General features: G+C 36.2%; 1 protein-coding gene and 1 long non-coding RNA gene across 10 annotated transcripts in view; one reads left to right on the forward strand and one right to left on the reverse strand.

The window, feature by feature from the left end:
- The window catches only part of ppp2r3a (protein phosphatase 2, regulatory subunit B'', alpha), a 315951-nt gene extending 302338 nt beyond the window's left edge, over positions 1-13613 (forward strand). For 8 of the 9 annotated variants that reach the window (XM_069896596.1, XM_069896592.1, XM_069896594.1 and 5 more), the window contains one exon: positions 1915-13613. In XM_069896596.1, coding sequence (XP_069752697.1) covers positions 1915-2011 — 97 coding nt within the window. In that variant the 3' untranslated portion in view covers positions 2012-13613. The remainder of the gene's footprint in view (positions 1-1914) is intronic. The other variant, XR_011344060.1, reaches the window with a different exon arrangement.
- A 118-nt stretch (positions 13614-13731) lies between these two features.
- On the reverse strand, positions 13732-19607 carry LOC138742997 (uncharacterized). The gene is made up of 4 exons (XR_011344582.1): positions 19498-19607; positions 18093-18208; positions 16617-16670; positions 13732-13804 (listed from the first exon to the last, which is right to left on the reverse strand). It is a non-coding gene; the product is annotated as an uncharacterized lncRNA (long non-coding RNA).
- Between the last annotated feature and the right edge of the window lie 451 nt (positions 19608-20058).

Below are 20058 nucleotides of genomic sequence, written 5' to 3' on the forward strand. Positions count from 1 at the left end.
ATCTTAGATTTGGCATTTCCTGATTGCAATGAATAAATACAAATTAATGCTTTCTGGTGAGCTCCTTTAAATTCTTTTTGCAGCATGTTTTAGGGTTCAGAAATAAGATTAGCAGATTAAAATTGATGGGATCAAAACTATCTGAATGTTGGACAAGGATGATGTGCACCTTCTTTCCACCCTCCCCCCACCCCCCACCCCCCCAATCTTGCTATTACTCTGTGATGGTAAGGACAGTACAACTCTGATCCTCAGTTATCCAAAATTTCTTTGGAACCGTGAGAAAAATCAGAAATCCTCATTTATTCGAAAAATTTCAAAGCCGAAATGACATCATTTCGCCTCTGAAGATTTTCAGATAAATGAATATATCTGAAATCCTTAGTTATCCAAAAAAATTTCTGAGCCAAACTGATGTCACAGGTTCATTTTTTTTTAAATTTTGTCCAGGTTGTTTTTTTTTTTGGTGAGAATTTAAAAATCTTAAGAAGCCTTCGCTTGTTGTTTGTTTTTGTTTAAACACTGTTAGAAGTGATTTGCTATTGCTACTGAGCTGTTTTTTTTTAAAAATGACCAGTTATCCAAAAATATTGTTTATCTGAAATAGGCCCGGTCCTGAACATTTCAGATAATTGGAGTTGAACTATATTTAAGTACCACACCACTAGTTACACTAGACAACAAAGATTTTCCTTCCTGAATACTTTTGGGTGTATTTTATGGATTTTGGGCTGCTGATCACGAAAATCACCTTAAACATTTCCTGTCATGTACTGTCTTTTAGATATAATCTACTTTTGTGATTTCCTGTCATACTTTAAGTTACTTCAAGCAATACTTAACCATATAACCGTTCACAGTGCGGAAACAGGCCATGTCAGCCCTTCGAGTCCACACCGGTTTACTGTAATCAATGCCAGGTCACTGGTCTGAGTGCTACTGGTAATACAGTACTACCTGTCGCATGGTCAGGTGGTCGGCGACTAAAGCGGCTCCCCCACTAGCTTGCCTGGTGCGGAGGGTAGTTAGACACCCTGCAGGATTTTTTAAAAATGACCTGTCAAAGGGCGGATGAACATTCTCATAGGGTCAATGGCCACATAGAAAACATGTGCTTCGAAACTTGGTCTAGCCATTCACTGCAACAGAACTTCCCCCAGCCATCTTGAACATCATCTTATTGCTGGATCCAGGAGGGGATGTCAAGAGGGACCTGTGCAACCTCCGACTCACCTAAAATCCATTTGCACACACGCTGTTCCTTTCATGAAGTGCAACATTTCATTAAAAGCTCATTTTTTACATTCCTTGCTGATCTTGATGGTCAGTGGCAAACATGATGAAATGTTTCAATGGGACACCACAGAAAAGTGGTATCAGGGCAACTGGAATCCATCAATGATGGCTGACTATTGTTGGACACTGAACCAAGAGGCATCAGATGCTGAGTACAATTGAAAATCATCAAAACATTTTTAGATCAGTTGAACTAATGCAATTATTATGCAATTAAACATGCTAAATTCAATAAAAAAATAATTTTATGCTTTGCCAACTTCATACATGATGCAACAAATCTGAAATTAGTTTTGTGTTCAGCTTTAAGTCGACGATTTCATAATCCCCATTTTTTTTCAGGAAGCAATCCTTTTTAAACAAAAAAATTCTTGTCCAGTGTTATCTATCCAATCTATGCCCCTCATAATTTTATAAAATCCATAGGATCACTCAACTTCAGACATCACAGTGAGAATAAACTCAACCTCAGGAAGCAAACCTTTTGGGGGGATAAAAGTTGTTGTCCAGTGTTATTGCCCAGTGGCAGGTGGGATTATAATGAGTTAGTGCCTTCTTTTACAATCACAGTACACAAAAAAGACTCCTGTGATACAATCTTTTGCTTCTTTCTGACAGCTCATTTGAAGAAGACTACGAATCAGATGAACTAACCACTACCCCAGAATTCAACAACAAAATAGACAAGCTTGTCATTTCAGACCTTCCAACATAAATTCAAAGTTAGCTCAGCTGCTGGACAGTCAGGGTGACCAGTACACACCGACTTTGAAGACTGACTGCTACCCAGTCAGGTGTGTAGTGTAAAGAAATTGTTTATATGTTTTTTGGTTTGTTGAAGAGAATATGCTAGATTTTATATCAGAACAAAGTACCTGCTTACTGTGCAATGGACTTACTTCAAAGTGAAACAATAGTGTCTGTTTGTGCAATACATCTTAAAAATGCAGTGTTATGTATGTGAATTTCCATTGGTGGCCATTGTTGCGTTGGATTAGTTTTGATTCTGCTTGTCTTTTTTTTTTAAACCCTCTTGTTTGCATTTCAGAGCAAACTACCCTTAATCTGTATTTTAATAAGGATTCACAAAGTTCCTTTCCTCCTATTAGCAGTCTCAAGTTCTGATTTTATTTTTGTATTGCTCCCATTGTCGGCAGGACCATACAAGGTTGCCCTTATATAGCCTTTTTATTGGAGGAAAATACAGGTGCTTTCACTGTATGAACATCTGAGGAATTGCAAAGTATCCTAAGCCAATCATGTGTTACGAGGTAACAAATTTAAAGGAGCACTAGTTTCCATTTTCCTTGAATGTATTGTATTACAAGTTTGTTGGACTTTCTACAAATTAGAAATTGCATCTCTCTTGGAAGAACCACAGCCACGATGACCAGTACATAATAAGTTCATATCACAATTTTCATATTGGCTCACATGGCCCCTGTTCGGGCTTCCATTCTAACATTCATTTTCTGCAACTGAGGCTTCTTGTGGTTTTTAATGCAAATATTCATCCACATTTAATAAAGAAACTGGCCAGTAAGTGGGGTATTCTGTTGGGTCTTTACCTTTCTTTGCAATAAGAAGATATATGCGCTTCATCAAACTTTGCTAGAAGATTACCCTTCCTAAACGAGTCCAATAACACTGAACTTAACTGAGATGAAAGCAGATGCGAAAAAGATTTGAAAACTCCGCAGGAAACCCATCGGGTCCGGGAGCTCTTCCTGAATGTAATGAAGAAATAGCAATGACTATTTCCTCATAAGATATAGTCTCATTTCTTCATCCAAAGAGAGCGTAGGAATATTTAAACAATCCAGGAAAATTTTCATAGAATTAGTATCATTTGTTAATTCAGAAGTATAAAGTTTTTTGTAATATTTCATGAATGTATCATTTATCTCAGAATGATCAGTAGTAAAGCTAATTAGTCAATGTCTAAGGAGATCCCTTCTTCCAACTAGATATTAATCATTCATTTTATAGCCCAGATTTGCAAAACAAGTTACTGATGAATTTAAAGTATATTGTCTCATAAGCAACCAACTTAAAATCTCAGTGAAGTCTGGCATATTACATTTGATCATAAAATTATTAATCAAAATCCACTACCATGGAAAGGATTGTAAAATGTACAAGAAATATGCTCCTTTAGAAGCCAAAGTTTTAATTTGAAAAATAAATGACAGCCATAGAGGGCAGAAATGTAATATAGGATGTACGTGAAAGCAAAACGGTACTTTCTATTTCTGAATATTAACAAAAATTTGTAAAGAAAGCAGATTCTAGGTTAATAAGAGTATTAACACAAAGAAAAGTACAGCCACGAAATACAGTATAGAATGCTGAAGTATTTGGTATCTGCCATTTGGAGTAATTTATTTTTATTTTGCTTTACTTTTTTTTGTTTTAGACAAAGATTTTTTGTAGCCTTAGTAAAACATGTTGCATAATATCTAATTATTTCTGTTTTTCTAAGAGTTTCTACTTGTGTATGGCATTGCTTTCCAGTTGCTCAATATAAACTGAATGAATTTGCAATTTTAATGCTCTTCAGTTCCCTCTGCTGTGGAGGTCAATTCTTTCAAGATCCAGATCAAAGTGATCTTAGCTCCCTGTAGCTTCAGAATTTTTCAACTCAAGAGAGTTATTGCTATCATTGCACAGTGGAGATTAAATTTTATTCACAACTCATAATATTCTGTTTCAGTCAATGACAAAGAAGGAATTTGACATCACATTAGTGAAGAGAGAAACTTAGTTTTACAATAAAACAGGAAATGATGGATGTGTCCAGAAGTTCATCCAACAATTGTGTAAAGAAAAAACAAGAATTAGGGTTTCAGGTTGACAAAGTTTCAGTTTAATGTAAGGTGATCAACCCAAAATGTTAGCTCATTTCATCTCCAACCATTCTTGTTGGTCTGTTAAAATACATGTTTTATTTCTAATATGCAACAACTACAGGACTTTGTTCATGGTTTCTAAAAGGTGCTTTAACAGTAGGAAGGCAATGGCATATTATTAAGCACAAAATAATTTTAGCAATACATTTTTAATAGAGATCCACAATTAGGAAACCAATTTAAATCAACAAAAAATAAGATAATCTGTATATAATTTCTAATAGTTTTTTTTTATTAGTACAATGATCTTAATATCTTCTCAGCCTTTATTATTTACACTGGTTTCCTAGCTTTTGATCTCATTGATAAAGCAAAAGAATTGTAAATGACAGGTCCATCAGAATCTGTAAAACAAAAAAGTAAAGGTTAATAATCTGAATCTATTTCAGTTATTATTTGAACAGTTTCAGTGCTCTTATTTCATATGTGAAGCTTTTAACCAGCCTTCAATTCACTTATTAACTTCCTTTCCCGTTATCCTGCTTAACCCTTTCTAGTTGTATGCCTTTGAGGATTATTCACACTTGCTGTTGACTAACTGTTAGGTAAAAACATCATGAGCTGGGAATAAAGAAGGAATCACCCAGTGCTGGGCCGTAACAAGATGCAGTTGTGACCTTGTACTCTCAAGATAAGAGTGGGGATGACAAATTGATGTGCAGAAAGCTAGCAGAGAAGGATAGCAAGAGTTTATTCATTGGACAATGTAATGGTATGATAATTTACTAAGTACGTATCCTAAGGTATAAAAAAACACCACTTGCTGATAACGGCAGAATGCGCCTTCTCCAACTAACACTGTTAGTTGCAAGTGTTACAATCCGGTAATAAAGAACAAAGAACCTTGATTTCGACTCAGTCTGGTGTCTGACTCACTCATTCATGAACAAAGCAGACCTAACACTAACCTGCCAAAAATAGGAATTTCTGCATGCTATTTTTAATATGCAATAGTCATAGAATTTGACTGTTTTGAATAAGCAAACAATTATTATAATTAAAATTTCTAGGAGCATCTTTCCGTAGCTTGATTGGAAATGAGTAGCAAGTGGCTTCTGCAGAAGCAAGCCAAATACCCAGGAATATAGACATAATGCTGGGGCTGTTATTGATACTCATCTCTAATTGTGTCCAAACTGACAGACAATTAAATCTTTGATAGGTTTAAATTAGATTGAGGACAGACACTTCCCTAAAGAATACAATAAAAGTCCCAAAATTCAGACTGCTCGTGGATTGGGTCAGTCTGGATTTCAGATTTTCTGGATTCTCTGGCAGTACTTTCAAAATTCAAATTTACGGAGGAAAAAGAAAAGATGAACAGGTAAATACTGATCATTTATTCATTACCAGATACAGCATACTTCATTATAAAAAGCAGTTTTAATGAAAAATAAAGTGAACACTTGACAACATTTTTTTTTCTCTACAAAAAAAGTGTAATGTTTAAAATTATGTTTAAAAATGAAGACTATAAAAGTAAAATACAGTGTGCAAATAAATTTCTTTGTGGTAAGATTACCTGTATTAAGTGTGGTTGCTTGTTGCCACTGTGCATCTGTGCATGCACAACAAAGGCAGGAAAATTGAAAAAAGTTTGAGAGTCCAGATTCTTAGGTGGTCCAGATTTTTGGACTTTTACTGTATTAGTCATTCAGAGAGCATTTTACAACAAAGTATTTTTTACGATCAGCATTAGTTATTTTTTTATATTCCAGATTAATTTAAATTCCATGAGCATCAGGATGAGCTTTAAACTTAAGACTCCAGGTCAATGATATTGGCCTTTAGATACTAATTTAATTTAACTGCCATAATTTCTAAAAATTATTTATAAGGTATAGTCACATAATACGACATTTAGAATGTTACAAACATGAATTCTTTAACTTTGTCTACTGTAAGGAAGACACAGTTGCCACTTTGTCAAGTGCCCCTCACAGGAATGAGGCCCTAGCGAGGGCCTGGTTTACAAGGCCAGTGAACTAACCACTGAGCTATTGAATAATGTCTCCATTATTTCAAAAAAATCTTTCCTCATCACTACATGAATAGACTCCAAAAATTGATTTATTGAACAATGAAAAAGTACTATTGAGATTCATTATTTTAGCTCTCTCCACCTGAAATTAGAGAACTGCATCAGTGCTTCAGAATGGAAATTAACAGTTTGTCCCATAAACTACAGGCTCCTTGTGGTTCTGTATTGCTTATGTAAATTTCCATTGAAGTATTAACACTGTGGTGGAGCTAAGTATAAATCAAGCACTAAAACAGGGAACTTTTCAGTTGTCTGTGCACATTGTATAAGCCAAGGAGCATTCTGTAATTGAGACCTCAACATTTTAAATTCCTAATGTGTCAGACTAAGATACCTTTGTTTTATCTGCTGGATTTTTATAAAAAAAAGTAAGCTTGCCCTGAGGCAGACGTAGTCTCTTTTGGCAAACAGATTATCATGAAATTCTACAGCATTATCTCAGAAATTCAACGCAATGAAAGCTCACACCTACTGCCAGGTTAGATTTTAACCCAGGATACAGAAATAAGAAGGTTGCCTATGAATAAGTGTAAATTCCATTATGTATATTGAGGTGAAACAGTCAAGAAACAGATGTTATTTAAAGAGAACTGGGAGATTTGGTGGATTGGTGTATTTGGAAAGTGAAAGTGAAGTTTAATGCTATTTATATGGCTGGAATTATGGGCAATAGATGCAAATTATCTGGGAGCTATCATTCAAACTTTGATAATGTAAGCCTGAATGGATGATAAAGTATATTTTCAATGTTTGATAAATGACTAACTAGCCATATTTTTGTGTGTGTGTGTGTGTGTGTGCGCACATTGGATGTTTTATAACTCAATAACAGGTTTATTAGAAAAATCTATCCTTTTTTAAAGTTGTTTCTTTGGTAATGTGTTTTGGAAACATACAATCAATGAGATTTTACTTACAGTATTTGATTACATTCAGTTCCTCTTGCATAGGAGTTGCATGAAAATGTACTGGAAGCTTTGATGTATATCATGTATTGTAGAGCCCTTGCTGGCTATTGAATTGCAGATGAAGTTAGGGTTCATTACAGGATCATTTTGGACAAATGATTATTAGGTTTGCTTGTTTGGCATATTTAGGTAGGATGCTTGTTTAGAAGATTAAATGATATCAGTGGAATGCATGATGGGCTAAAAGCCGCTTTATTGTATAGCACAAATGTGTATATCACACTCAAAATGCTACATTTGAATGTTTTCCACAATTTGAGGTGCCAAACTGGATGAAGGATTTCACTTCCTGGTCCTGGATTAATTGGATAGAAAACCTATGCACAAAAGCCTAATGCTTTGGACAAACTACTTTATTCCACTAATCAGTTTAATGGACAGACTGATTAATGGCTCGACTAAAATAAGTAGCAAAAAACATCAGACAACTGCTCTAAGCATTCGTACAAGGCTAGTTTCAGGCTCTATATTTTCTATTTAAATCTAAATTATGATTGATGAGAGATCCAACACTATAGCATGTTGGCAGGAGGAATTGATTGAAAGTAGAGCATCCAAAGTAAAGCTTAAATATTTTTTCCAAATCCCAAAATGTGATTCCAGATTTAAAACAAAGATTGGATTCTGCATCTTTTACAATACTAAATATATATGTTTTAATTCTGTTCATTAATTCATTTTGGACAGTATTAGTTGACAGTGGAAAAGTCAGGCACCAATCCAAAATATACAGATAAGACGGAAGAACAAGTTCAAGTTTATTGTCATCTGATTGCACAAGTACAACCCGACGAAACAGCGTTCTCTAGTCCTTGGTGCAAAACACATGCAAGCACACAACCAGACATAGCAAATGATGCATCCGTAGGACACATTTATTTATTTTAAATATGTACATAAATATTGTTTAGTAAATAATTGAGTCTCAAAGTGAGCAGTTTCTTTCGTATTTCAGCATTCTCACTGCCCACGGAAGAAGGTGTTTCTCAGCCTGTGGTGGTGCTGGCTCTGATGGTCCTCTATCTCCTTCCCAATGAAAGTAGTTGAAAGATGCTCTGTGCAGGGTGGTAGGGGTCCTCAATGACTTTGCATGTCCTCTTCAGAGTAATCATGTCGATGGAGGGGAAGGGAGATCCCAGTGATCTTCTCTGCAGCTCTTGTGGACCTGTGGATTGACCTCCAATCCAATGCTCTACAGCACACATGTCAAACTCAGGCCCGCGGGCCAAATTTGGCCCGTGATATAATTATATTTGGCCCGCAAGATCATATCAAATATGTATTAGAGCTGGCCCACTGGCTGCCGCGCCAGTATAGCGCATGCACAGCGAATACTACAAATCCCAGAATGCTTTGCAAATGCGTTGGCGCCGGCCCGTCAGCCCGCTAATCGCCCCCACCTCCTCTCTTTCATTAGCATCTGGGACCTGTCGCCCAACTCACATGTAATAAACCCCTTACGAAAAATGGCCAAACGAAAGACAGAAAACAGGACCTTTCAAGACAGGTGGGAGGCAAACTCTGACCCCAGAGTTTGATGAACTTGCATCTAAGATGAGATGCCAAGTATCTGGTTTAGACCCAGGTGCATCAGAGTAAATCACAGTGTAGCAAGCTAAACTTGGATTAATATTTTCTTTGGTTAACTTTGGACTGTTCATAGTTGAAAGATTGGATTTTCATTGAAGCAAGTTGTTATTTGTTTGACTTGTTGGCTTGTGAAAAAAAATACATTTAAAAGGAGCTTAAAGGCTATAGAGAAATATTATTTATTGAATATTTTATTTCTCATTTGTTAATGCTTCTTCTGGAAAGAGTTTAACCAAAACTATTATTAAACATTTATTTTAATAAGAAAAAGTTTAACATTACATATGTTGAAAGAAGAGAAAACATACAGATGTTGTTGAAAATTTTCAATAAATATTTAGTTTTACCCATGACTTAGTCCAAGTTTTTAATTTTGGCCCTCTGTGAGTTTGAGTTTGACACCCCTGCTCTGCAGTAACCATACCACACTGTAATGCAGCCAGCCAGGATGTTCTTGATAGAACTCCTGACATGATGGTGGCTGGTGGTCTTGCCCACTTCAGTAATCTTGGGAAGTGCAGCCGTTGTTGCGTCTTCCTGACAAGTGAAGAGATGTGTGTCCATGATGGGTCACTTGTTAAGTGGACTCCAAGGAAATTGAAACTTTCTACTCTCTTCACTGCTGACTTACTGATTTGTAGTGGAGGGTGGTCATTCCTGGAGTCCACAATTATCTCTTTCATCTTGTCCACGCTGAGACTCAGGTTGTTCCTCTAACTCCATATCACGAGATTTTCCACCTCTCTGTAATGCGACTCATCGTTGTTGCTGATGAGGCCAACTACTGTTGTGTCATCTGCAAACTTGATGACACTGTTGAAGCTGGATCTGGCATTGCTGTCGTGGGTCAGTAGTATGAACAGGAGTGCTCAATATTCTGCTACTGACATGGACTGACTGGTCTTTTCATTAGGAAGTCCAGAATCCAGTTATAGAAAGGGAAGTTGAGTCCCAGGACACTTCTCCACCAGCGTTTAATACAGTTATTCTGGAGAATGACTATTAAAAGCCAAGCTGAAGTCAATAAACAGCAGCCTGGTGCATGAAGCGTCATTCTCCAGGTGGGTCAGAACGGAGTGGAGGGACAAGGCTATAGCATCATCAGTGAGCCAGTTTCTTCTATAGAATAAATAGGATAGTACACCAGCAAGTTTGTTGAGGAAAGAGACTGGAGTTCAAAATAAACAAGAGCGATGGAAGGGGGAAAAAACTCCCAGAATTATCAACAAGATAGGTATCAATTTTAATTATTTTAACTTGTCTCTAATGGGTTAGTAACTACAAAAGACAGAAATTACAATGTTGTGTGGAATTTTTTTTCCATACAAAGAATTGCTGCTTAAGACACATTGATAGGATAAACAGAACAACAGTGTACATAGTCAAAGATTAGTTATAGCAAGAAAGCCTTCTATTCTGAAGAATAGGAGTGTCTTGTGTTTAGAAGCTCATATCTTGGGAAAGAGGGAGTAAGAAGAACTACTATTATCACTTGTGAAATTGGCTCAAATAAATAGCATTTTGAGAAAGAAGTAATACTTTCCCCAGATGCTATTGGTCTTAAAAGTGATTTACTAATTATTTCCTTGAGAAGACAAAGAAAAAAACCTTCCTTCTCACAGGTAACATTTTTTTTTAATCATATTGCTTTTGAAGACAAAGATATCAGACCATAAGATTTCTTGATATCTTTGAAACTCATGATGCCTGACGTAAAACAATTCCAGTTTCTGGACAAAGAGGATGATTTGTTTCCTGTAAAATACAGAAACAATTGTTTTAAGCTCTTGTCTGAAATGCGAACGAGTCCTAATTGGGTGCCAGTAGAATTTGTTTGACCTTTATTCATTTGTGTAAAGACTTCTCTGAATGAAATTAATTGCAAATAGTGTGAATATTTCCCATGATCTTAATGCAGTACACAAAAGTGCTGGAGAAACTCAGCAGGTCACACAACGCTTATAGGAAGCGAAGGATAACCATTTAGGGCCTGAGCTCTTCATCAAGGTATGAGCAAAAAGCAGGCATGCTCCTAAATTTAAAAAGTGGAGAAAGAGGCAGGGTAGGAGTACATGCTAAAAGGCAAGGAGAGGTTGGTTCCCTTTACTTCCTAAAGATGCTTTTGTGTATTGCACTACAATCCCAACGTCTGCAGAATTTCCTGTTTAAATCATATTTTCTTAAGAACATTTGATTTGGATTTGTTAAATGATCAGAAATTAATTATTAATCATGTTTCCTTGCAATTTTACCATACCATCAGAGTTAAGTGTGTGCTCTCACAGATGAGGTACAGATGTTTTTCTGTGGATGAATATAAAGAAAAGGTTTTTAGTGCTCTCAAAATTAACAAAGTAGAATTTTGCTCTCTGCTCCGGTCACGTGGAATGGTAATCAGCCTATGCAAATAACAATACAACTAAACATCTTAACTGGAATGGTGTGTCATTTGTCCTTATGGCTTGATCGTATATTTTATCTTTGGATAGAGATCCTGAATGCTATTTGTTATCACATAATTAAAGCATATATTTTATTTCTGGTATGTCACATCCCTATTACTGTTTTTTTTCTTCTGAAGCCTTATCTTTTAAGCCCCAAGTAGCAATAGGCCCTTTCAAACAAGGAAAATGCACGACTGTAAAGGTGGAGGTTCTCCACCCTTAAGCCTAGAGACTTACCTTTCTGAATGCGCTGTGGCCAGCCCCAAGGCGCTGAATCTAACCCTTCTCGGGGAAGGATATCTGCCTAGCTTGAATGTACAGCTGCTGCAAGCAACTGGTTAGGGACAGGATGATGATGGTGTCAGCCCGTGACCCATCTCCCCACTTATCCCTCTCCCTCCATGACCCTCAAGGCAGGGGTGGCTGGCACAGGCTGTGACAGCCTCACTGGAACGCTTCGACCTTCGGGGTCGCTCTCAGTGGTTCAAAACGCAGCAGAGCAATGGAGTCTTCCCTACCCATAATCCCCCACACAGCTGCAACTGTTCTGGGAAACACAGAGCGGTTCCAACTGCATGGGGGATTATGGGTAGGGAAGACTGTCATTGCTCTGCTGTGTATTTATGACAAGTGGCGCTATAGCACCAGTTGCCCCACCTATCCGGAGGGTGCTACGAGGCTCTCCGTCAAGGTATGAATAGGACACTGAAGCAGCCTTTTAGAGCTGCTCTATGAAAGGTAAGATTTCCCTCCATGCTTGTAGCCAGCCTCCAGGTGGAGGCCTAGCATGAAATGGCCTAATGAGGTGTTCCTTTTGGAACCACTGCACTGGGTTTAAAGTTAAACTTCTTCTATTCAAAGCAGAAATTGTAGTATTTTGTCAAAAGAGTAACGGGTGAGTAACAAAGGGCAATTAATGTTCTTTTTAATTTCCACTATGTGGCACCTTGGTATGGCAATGTGGTTGGATTGTAGCTTGGATTACAATTTCTAAATTATGAAGCTTTGATTATATTATCAGTTAGTATAGTGGGATTGTTCAGAAGAGTTGGAATAAGATTATATCCGAGAAACTTTTAATTGTCAATGTTTTGTGGGTGCATATTTTTCTCATGTAATGAAAATTCCACATAATTTTGTTTGCAACTACAGAAACTATGCCATGGTTCATAATCTTTATGCTTTTATCAGACCACTACTAGGATATTCAACTTAGTTGAGACTTTAATTGGAGGAAAGCTACATTGCCAAATATGAAATTAATTAATATTCACATTTAAGACAAAGTGAACTTTCCCCTTTTCCCCCAGCCCTTGGTTTCCAATTGCTTCCATGCTGATTTATGCCATTGACCAGATCAGATTAATTCTCAATTGTAAAATTTAGTTCCCCACTTAAAATAGAAGTGTATTTATGAAGGAAGCAGCAAATGTATGTAAGATAACAAAGTCAACAGAATTGGCCATTGCAGTGGTTCCAATAAAACATTGATCCCCTGCTGGCCAATTCTGCCCTTTCAACACACTGCAGCTTGTGAGAAATGGTGAATCTGATTTGAAACCTTGCTTCTATGTTTTCTGTTCCTGAAACCTGGTAAATGTACAATGTATTTCTGCAACTGCATTTTACTCTTTCATGTTAAAATTTTGTTTTGAAAATGTGCCTTATTTATAACCTTAAATGTTCTAGACAATTAATGTGTACACATGTGAATTTAGTTATCTATGTAAGTAATGTAACATAAAAAAAACTCAGTCAAAATGTGTGGAATTTGTTTGTTCATTCAGTGTGGTTTGCAAATATAGAAACCTCAACATTAGAATCTTTGTAAATTTATAAACTACCTTATAGGGTTTTCTTTTTTATATATATATATATTTATATATATATTTATAAATATATATATATTAAAAAGCAAAGGAAAGTGATTTCAAATATTCAAATTATTCTTGATGAGCTGGACAGATTTATATATTAAATATGAGAAGCTCCAGCATAGTCAACTAACGCTTTCCAGTTTTGTTATTTATAGGAATATGGCATTTTTTTTAATGTTTAAAACATATGCATTATTCAGATGTAACAAAATCTGTATGAAATAACTAACTGAAAAGTGGCTATTTCTTTTACACAGTAAATCTTGCTCTATGCAAACTCAATGGCGCCATCTCTGAAAAGTGAGAGCTACTGTAAAGCAATTCAAACTGCAAGATTTAAAATAAAAACATGGAAATGGTTTAAAATTAAACTTTTTGGTTGCAAAAAATACTGGTGTGAAATATGCTGGTTGCTTGTGTTGGCATGGCTTTACAGTTGCAGATGTTTTTGTGAAATGTTGAAATTAAATAAAGAATTTTAGAGGATACACATTTCTTGTTGAATTCAATGTATTTTTCCCATTGGTCACTATTTGCATTCAACTGAAGGCATCAATATTGAAGAAAGCCAGAAGACATTACTAGCAATTAGTACAGAAACCATCCCCTCCCTCTTTCCAGCTTGAGCACTGCAGGATTTGCATCAACCTTCAGGGTCTGTTCTCTCTTGGTACAGCATCTACAAATCCAACACAGTTTACAATTACAAAAGTAAGACAAAGTTTGAGATAAATACAATTTCTATCAGTACTAATGAGACAAGAGTCTAATTCAAATCTGTTCATCAAACACTCGTCAAAATGAAAATGTTAGAAACCATCTGAAAAACATTACTGCACGGTAATCAGGCAAAGTCAATATGGTTTTGCAAAAGGGAAAAATCTTCCCTGACCAATTTCATTTGTGGATAAACAAGAATGGGTAGATGGACCAATACTTCCTGATGCGCCACACCATCGGTTACTGTGGTAAAGGTAGGTGAGAGATAACATTGGCATTGGTTAGTGGGCGTAATAGATATTTTCAGGTTGACAGGATGTGATGTGACAGTTGGAAAGGAGGTAGTGAAAAGGACAAAAGGTTACAAAAATAGGCCGAGGGCTGTCAAATGGAATTTAAGGTGGGAAAATAGAATATTAAAGCATTTTAGAAATAATACCTTTCTGGTAAAATATTGCAGAGCTCAGGGTGGCGGAGGGGGGGGGGGGGGGGGTCTGGTTCATGATCTGTAAAAGACAGGTAGAGCAAGTAATTTGGAAAACAATCAACGTTATTGTTTATTGCAAGGAGAATTTGAAATAAAATGCTTTGGTTATTTAAGGCATTGGTAAGATGTATACAGTTTTGGTTGTTTTAAGAAACAATAATGTATTAGCATTAAATGTATTAAGTCAGAAATCTACTGGACCAAATTCAAAGTGGAAAAAAAATCAAGCAGATGAGGCTTGTATCTGCTAAAGCAGGGGTGGCCAAACCCTGCTTAATGTAAAAGCCACATACAATAAACTTGCAATGTTTGAGAACCACAAGACACAAAAAAAATTACCTACATATATTTACTCTTATATGCACATCTTGTTACAAAAATATTTATTACATTACAATATTTATTCATGCATAATCAAAATGTACACATAGCGTATATACTCATGTAAAGTCAAATTTTGAGGGTAAAATTTAAGGGGTCAACTTTTGACCTCAGTAAGTAGCCGAGTTGTTTGAGGCATAAGGAGCTCGGGTGGGTGGTGGGACCTAGGCGAGAGGTAGTGGTTAGGGTGCCAGGAGCTTAAATGGGTGGGAGGTCGGTTCAGAGGGAGGCCTGGATCACACTAACTCTGCTAACTCCACTGCCCGCAACACAGCCGCACACCGCAATCACAAGCCATGTCGACTAACACTATACAGCCAAAATACCTCTGCGAGTCACACATTCACATCAAAGAGCTGCATGTGGCTCACAAGCTGTGGTTTGGCCACCCCTGTGCTGAAGTTTAGAAGAGAGAGAGGGGTTGACGGAAACATACAAGATCCCAAGGGGCCTTGACAGTCTCCACATCCATCCTTGGTCTTCTCTTGGGAGATTCTAGAACCGCAGATCCCAAGGAGCCTTTTTTTTTATTTTTTTTATTTTTCACACCATAAACCACATTGACCATGATACATACATTTTCCTTTTCAAATATATAGTGTCATTTTCTTCCCCCCCCCCTCCCATCCCACCCTCCCTACCTTCCCCCCCCATCCATTTAAAGTACAAAATCTAAGATACATTAAACCAGTCAAACAATGTTGTCATTCAATAAAAATAAACAAGAAATTCCACTGAGTCAATTCTTTTCATTTCCTTCTCCTTTCGTTAATTTAGGTGGTAAATGACCCCGGTAGGTTTTCTCTATTGTGTTTCATGTATGGCTCCCATATTTGTTCAAATATTTCAATATTATTTCTTAAACTATATGTTATTTTTTGCTTCCACTCCCCTTTGAATGCCTTAATTAAGAATCTCTTCCTTAATCAAGGGGCGAGAGAATAGCTTATATAGGCATTGTCTACATGGACTTCAACTAGACCTTCAACAAGGTACTATGGAACAGAAATATCAGGAGGTACAAAGTTCCCTGAATATTACAGGAGGATAGGATAGTGACAAAGGTCTTTGGAACACTTACCTTCATCGGTCAGGGGATTGAGTACAGGTGTTGGGACATATGGTAGACCTGTACAAAATGTTTAAATTTAAACATACAGCACAGTAGCAGGCCTTTCCTGCCCACAAGGCTGTGCTACCCCAATTAAGTTGCAACCCCATACATTTTGAAAGATGGGAGGAAACCAGAGTGGCTGGAGGAAACCCACACAGACCACAAAGTCCTTACAGTCAGCACCGGATTCAAACCCAGGTCACTGACTGTTAAGTAAGGCCACAATTGGACCACTGCATGCCATCTTGGTTACTATACTAAGGTTTTGATTAAACTGATTCACAAGGATGTTACTGGGACAGGAGGACTCAAGTTACAAGAAACTGGATAGGTTCTGGATTTTTATTTGGACCAAAGGGATAAGCATGTTGAGGTTAACAAAATTATGAGTGGTACAGATAAAATCACTGTCTTTTCTCCAGGGTAGGAAAGTGTAAAACTAGAAGTCATAGATTAAGATGAGGTATAAAAGATTTTAAAAGGACCCAAGGGACATTTTTTTTAAAAATACATACTGTGTGTGGTGGGTATTTGAAACAAGCTCCTCCTAGAGGAAGTGATTGAAGCAGGTACAATTGCAACATTTAAAAGTCATCTGGATAGGAAAGGTTTAGAAGGTTATACACCAAAGGACCAGCTAAAATAAACAAGTTAAGATTATTTCCCTGCAAATGGTAAAATTGATTCACCGTTGGCTCTAGCATATGTATCGTGGACTTGATTGAAATGGATCCAAGATCCACAATTGCTATACACACCACCTCCAACATCCCACCTTTGTTGTCATACCTGTGTTGTTCACGTTCCAATGACGACCTTCCTAACTATGAGATGTAATTGCCTCTATTGAAGAAAAAGCAATGAGAATCTGTTTTGAGACATAGTTACTTAGAACTTTCGTGCACTGCATCAGTCCTATGAAAATTATTAGTGTCATTTGTTTTCCCCAAAGTACCTGTCCTTATTACGCAAGTCCCTGTCACGATCCCTTTTTATTGTCATGCAACTAAATACACAAAATGTAATAATGCAGAATTTGACAACTTTTGCTGGCCATGATCACTGTAAACGCTTGTGTAGAGCCTTTACAATATATATATATATCCATTTCTCATAACAAGCAGCTTACAATGAAAGGAATTGATGTCACAGATCCAAATACTGTACCCATGACCATGCATTACAAATTGTGCACTGCAGAAATTGTTCATCTGAAGACAGCAGTCACAATAAAAAGCTAACTATTGAAAACACTCAGGAAGGCAAAGCAGCATTTATGGAGGGGGAAAAAGAAGTTAGCATTTCAAGTCAATGACCTCCCTGGTCCGTTGAGTAGTTCCAATGTGTAACCTTTTTCTAAAATACCTGCTGTGGTCCCATTGACAAGATATCCTGCACCAATCTAAATATCCTGGCGTAATGGGAGTGTGCCATTTTTGTTATATTTTTGTTGACAGCTGTGTAGGGAACATGGAAGCACTAAATAGTTTCTCTTTGAACAGATTTCTAGGGGTTGCATAAAGTATCCTCAGAATGACTATCTGAAATTCTCCAAGAAGAAAATAGCTGGACTATTTTATAGCAATAAAATCAGAAACGCTGCATAAAAAATTCAAGTGTGAACCAATGTCTTCTACATTTTGTGATTACAACATGCCATCCTCATTTACGTAAATATCTGCATTTTCTTTTGCATATATTGTACAATGTTGCATGAAATATTTTAATTATGCCATGCATTAAGGCCTGTGGTGCTGAGCAGATTTAGACATGGACCAGTGTAATTTCTCTAAACTTCCATTAAATTTCATCGTATATTTCAAGGTCAGAACAAATTAGGAAGGTGTGTACATTTACCTCTAGCAGAAGCAGTCCATCATTTCAAAATTATTAATAATTATTCTTAGAGACAGATGTCTGCAATGAAACCAGGCTACTGATTTATTGCTGAATGCAGTAGTCTTATAATGAAAATTCTACTTTGTGTTGCAAAAATAAATGTTTCTCACATGATTTCACTGCTGAAATTTAAATTACAGCTAATTTTAACGATAAATAACAGCCTGTATACTATGCCAGCCTTGGGTTGACAGCAGGAGATTGTTGTCATAGCAACTGCAAAGCATTAGCCAGATTCACCTCTGTTCTCTTCCAATTGGTCAAGCTCGCTGCTGCACACACAAGAATTATCTGAATACACACTCCAGACATAAGCCACTAATAGAACTCTAGCTACCAGTAGAAACTGCATCTTTAGTGTCTCACAGAAATTCCATCTTCCCTTAGTTGTCCTGTTTCAATGGATTTACTATTGCAGATGTCTTTTCTCCATGGGTTTTGGTCAGGGGTGGTTTCATCAAACTCTTCACTCTTTTTCTCCACTGAGAATTTCAAAAAAATATATATAAATGGACATTGAGCAAAGGACAATATTTTAATTTCTGAATAAACATCATTCCTTAATTAATCTTCCATGTGGACATTAAGAAACTAGGTGGTTTAACAGGAAATTCTGGGGATATCAAAGCTATGTAATTTGATTGGCTAAATTGCCCATTTCTCTGTGTCTCCTCATGTTCTTGCATGGTTTTCATTCAATAATGTTAGAACAAAAATATAAATTTGAATTAAAAATATTGTACAATATTTTCAAGGTGGTGACTATATTATAACAAATTCAAGATTAACAGTTTGTGGGGGAAAAATAATTTGTTCATAATAAATGTTAAAAAAAAACTTAAAAGGAATTCCTTTTAAGTCAAAATTTAATGTCAAAATTCCCAAATGGTTACTTTTTACAACATAGTTTGTAAGATTCAGTATAATGGGATTTGTCCACAAGCAACTAGAAATATTGTACAATATTTTTCCTTCCTCCAACACAATCTGAGTTAAGCTTGTTGTTTCTACTGAATCAGGAGATATTTCATGGACCAACATAACAACAGTTATTTTCATATCGAAGACACAGTGTACAATAAGTGAGTCTGAATGGTATTTGCTAATAGCTATGTTAGCTTATTAAGACAATTTAACTCACTCAAACCAAATAAAAATATGAAAAACAATTTTCTGTTACAATATATAAATACTGACCAGGTTCCACTGTTTTTAATTATTCCCATAAATTGATGTTGAACAAATGATCAATAAATTTAAAAACTGATTGTTGGTATTCTTACAGATTAGAGGTAAATTTCTTATTCCAATTCTGCAAAGATTGTTCATTAAAAGTATTAGGTGCACAGTTTCTATTCTAACATCAAGGCTACTTAAGCTCAGCATAATGAGTCAGCCATTTTGAAATCAGATTTGGAGAATTATTTTCATTCATAGTTCCAAATTCTCCTGGAGAACCTATTCTTACATTTCAGTCAACATCTCTCATCATTCCTAGGTGTATTCTGTCATACAAGAGTTTTAGCTATGTAGTACATGGTTCCTTGGAGTGGTCATGGATGTTTTGACTCCATGATTTTGCATTGTATCAGATCAATTGTGGGGAAAAGAAAGTCCTCAAAACGTATAATTGGGGCAGGTACAATATTGGAGATGCAACTAGTCAGAGACTGAGCAACCGGTGACAAGTGTGCCAATACCTCAAAATGGTACCCCCATCCATCTTTATATTATCCACAAGGCACATCAGATCTGTGAATGGAATACTCACAAAATGCAGCTTCAACAACACTGAAGAAATCCAGCAGCATCAAAGAGTAGCTTAATTGGGATCCTAAAAACCACCCAAAACATTGCTTCTGTTGCCATGCGTCATGGCTGCAGGTTCCATCTGCAAAACACATAGCGAGTAATCATTCTTTCTTTCTTTTTCAATCTTTTTATTATTATTATAATTTATAAACACATACAGTTCAAAGAGATATAAAAAAAATACATAGTAAGTAATGAATTAATACAGAGATATTAAACAATAATATTACAGAATAAAAATATATCATTTAAAAAAATTTGATCAGTTTAGGGTGTGAACTATCTCTAAAAAAAAGATATAATTAATAACAATATATGAAAAAAGAGAGAAAAAAAACCCCAAAAAAGAAAAAAAAATCTGAATTAAAAACTTTTTAAAAAACTTAAAAAAAAAACATACAGATATAGCTAAACCACGCCGATCACTCCGATCTCATCTTACAGCCCAATTATCATACATAATCATAGAAAGAAAACAGAGCCAGATCAACTCACCACAAATGAAAATATTGAATAAATG

This window comes from Narcine bancroftii, chromosome 9 (genome assembly GCF_036971445.1).
Source record: "Narcine bancroftii isolate sNarBan1 chromosome 9, sNarBan1.hap1, whole genome shotgun sequence".
Classification (NCBI taxonomy): Eukaryota; Metazoa; Chordata; class Chondrichthyes; order Torpediniformes; family Narcinidae; genus Narcine; species Narcine bancroftii.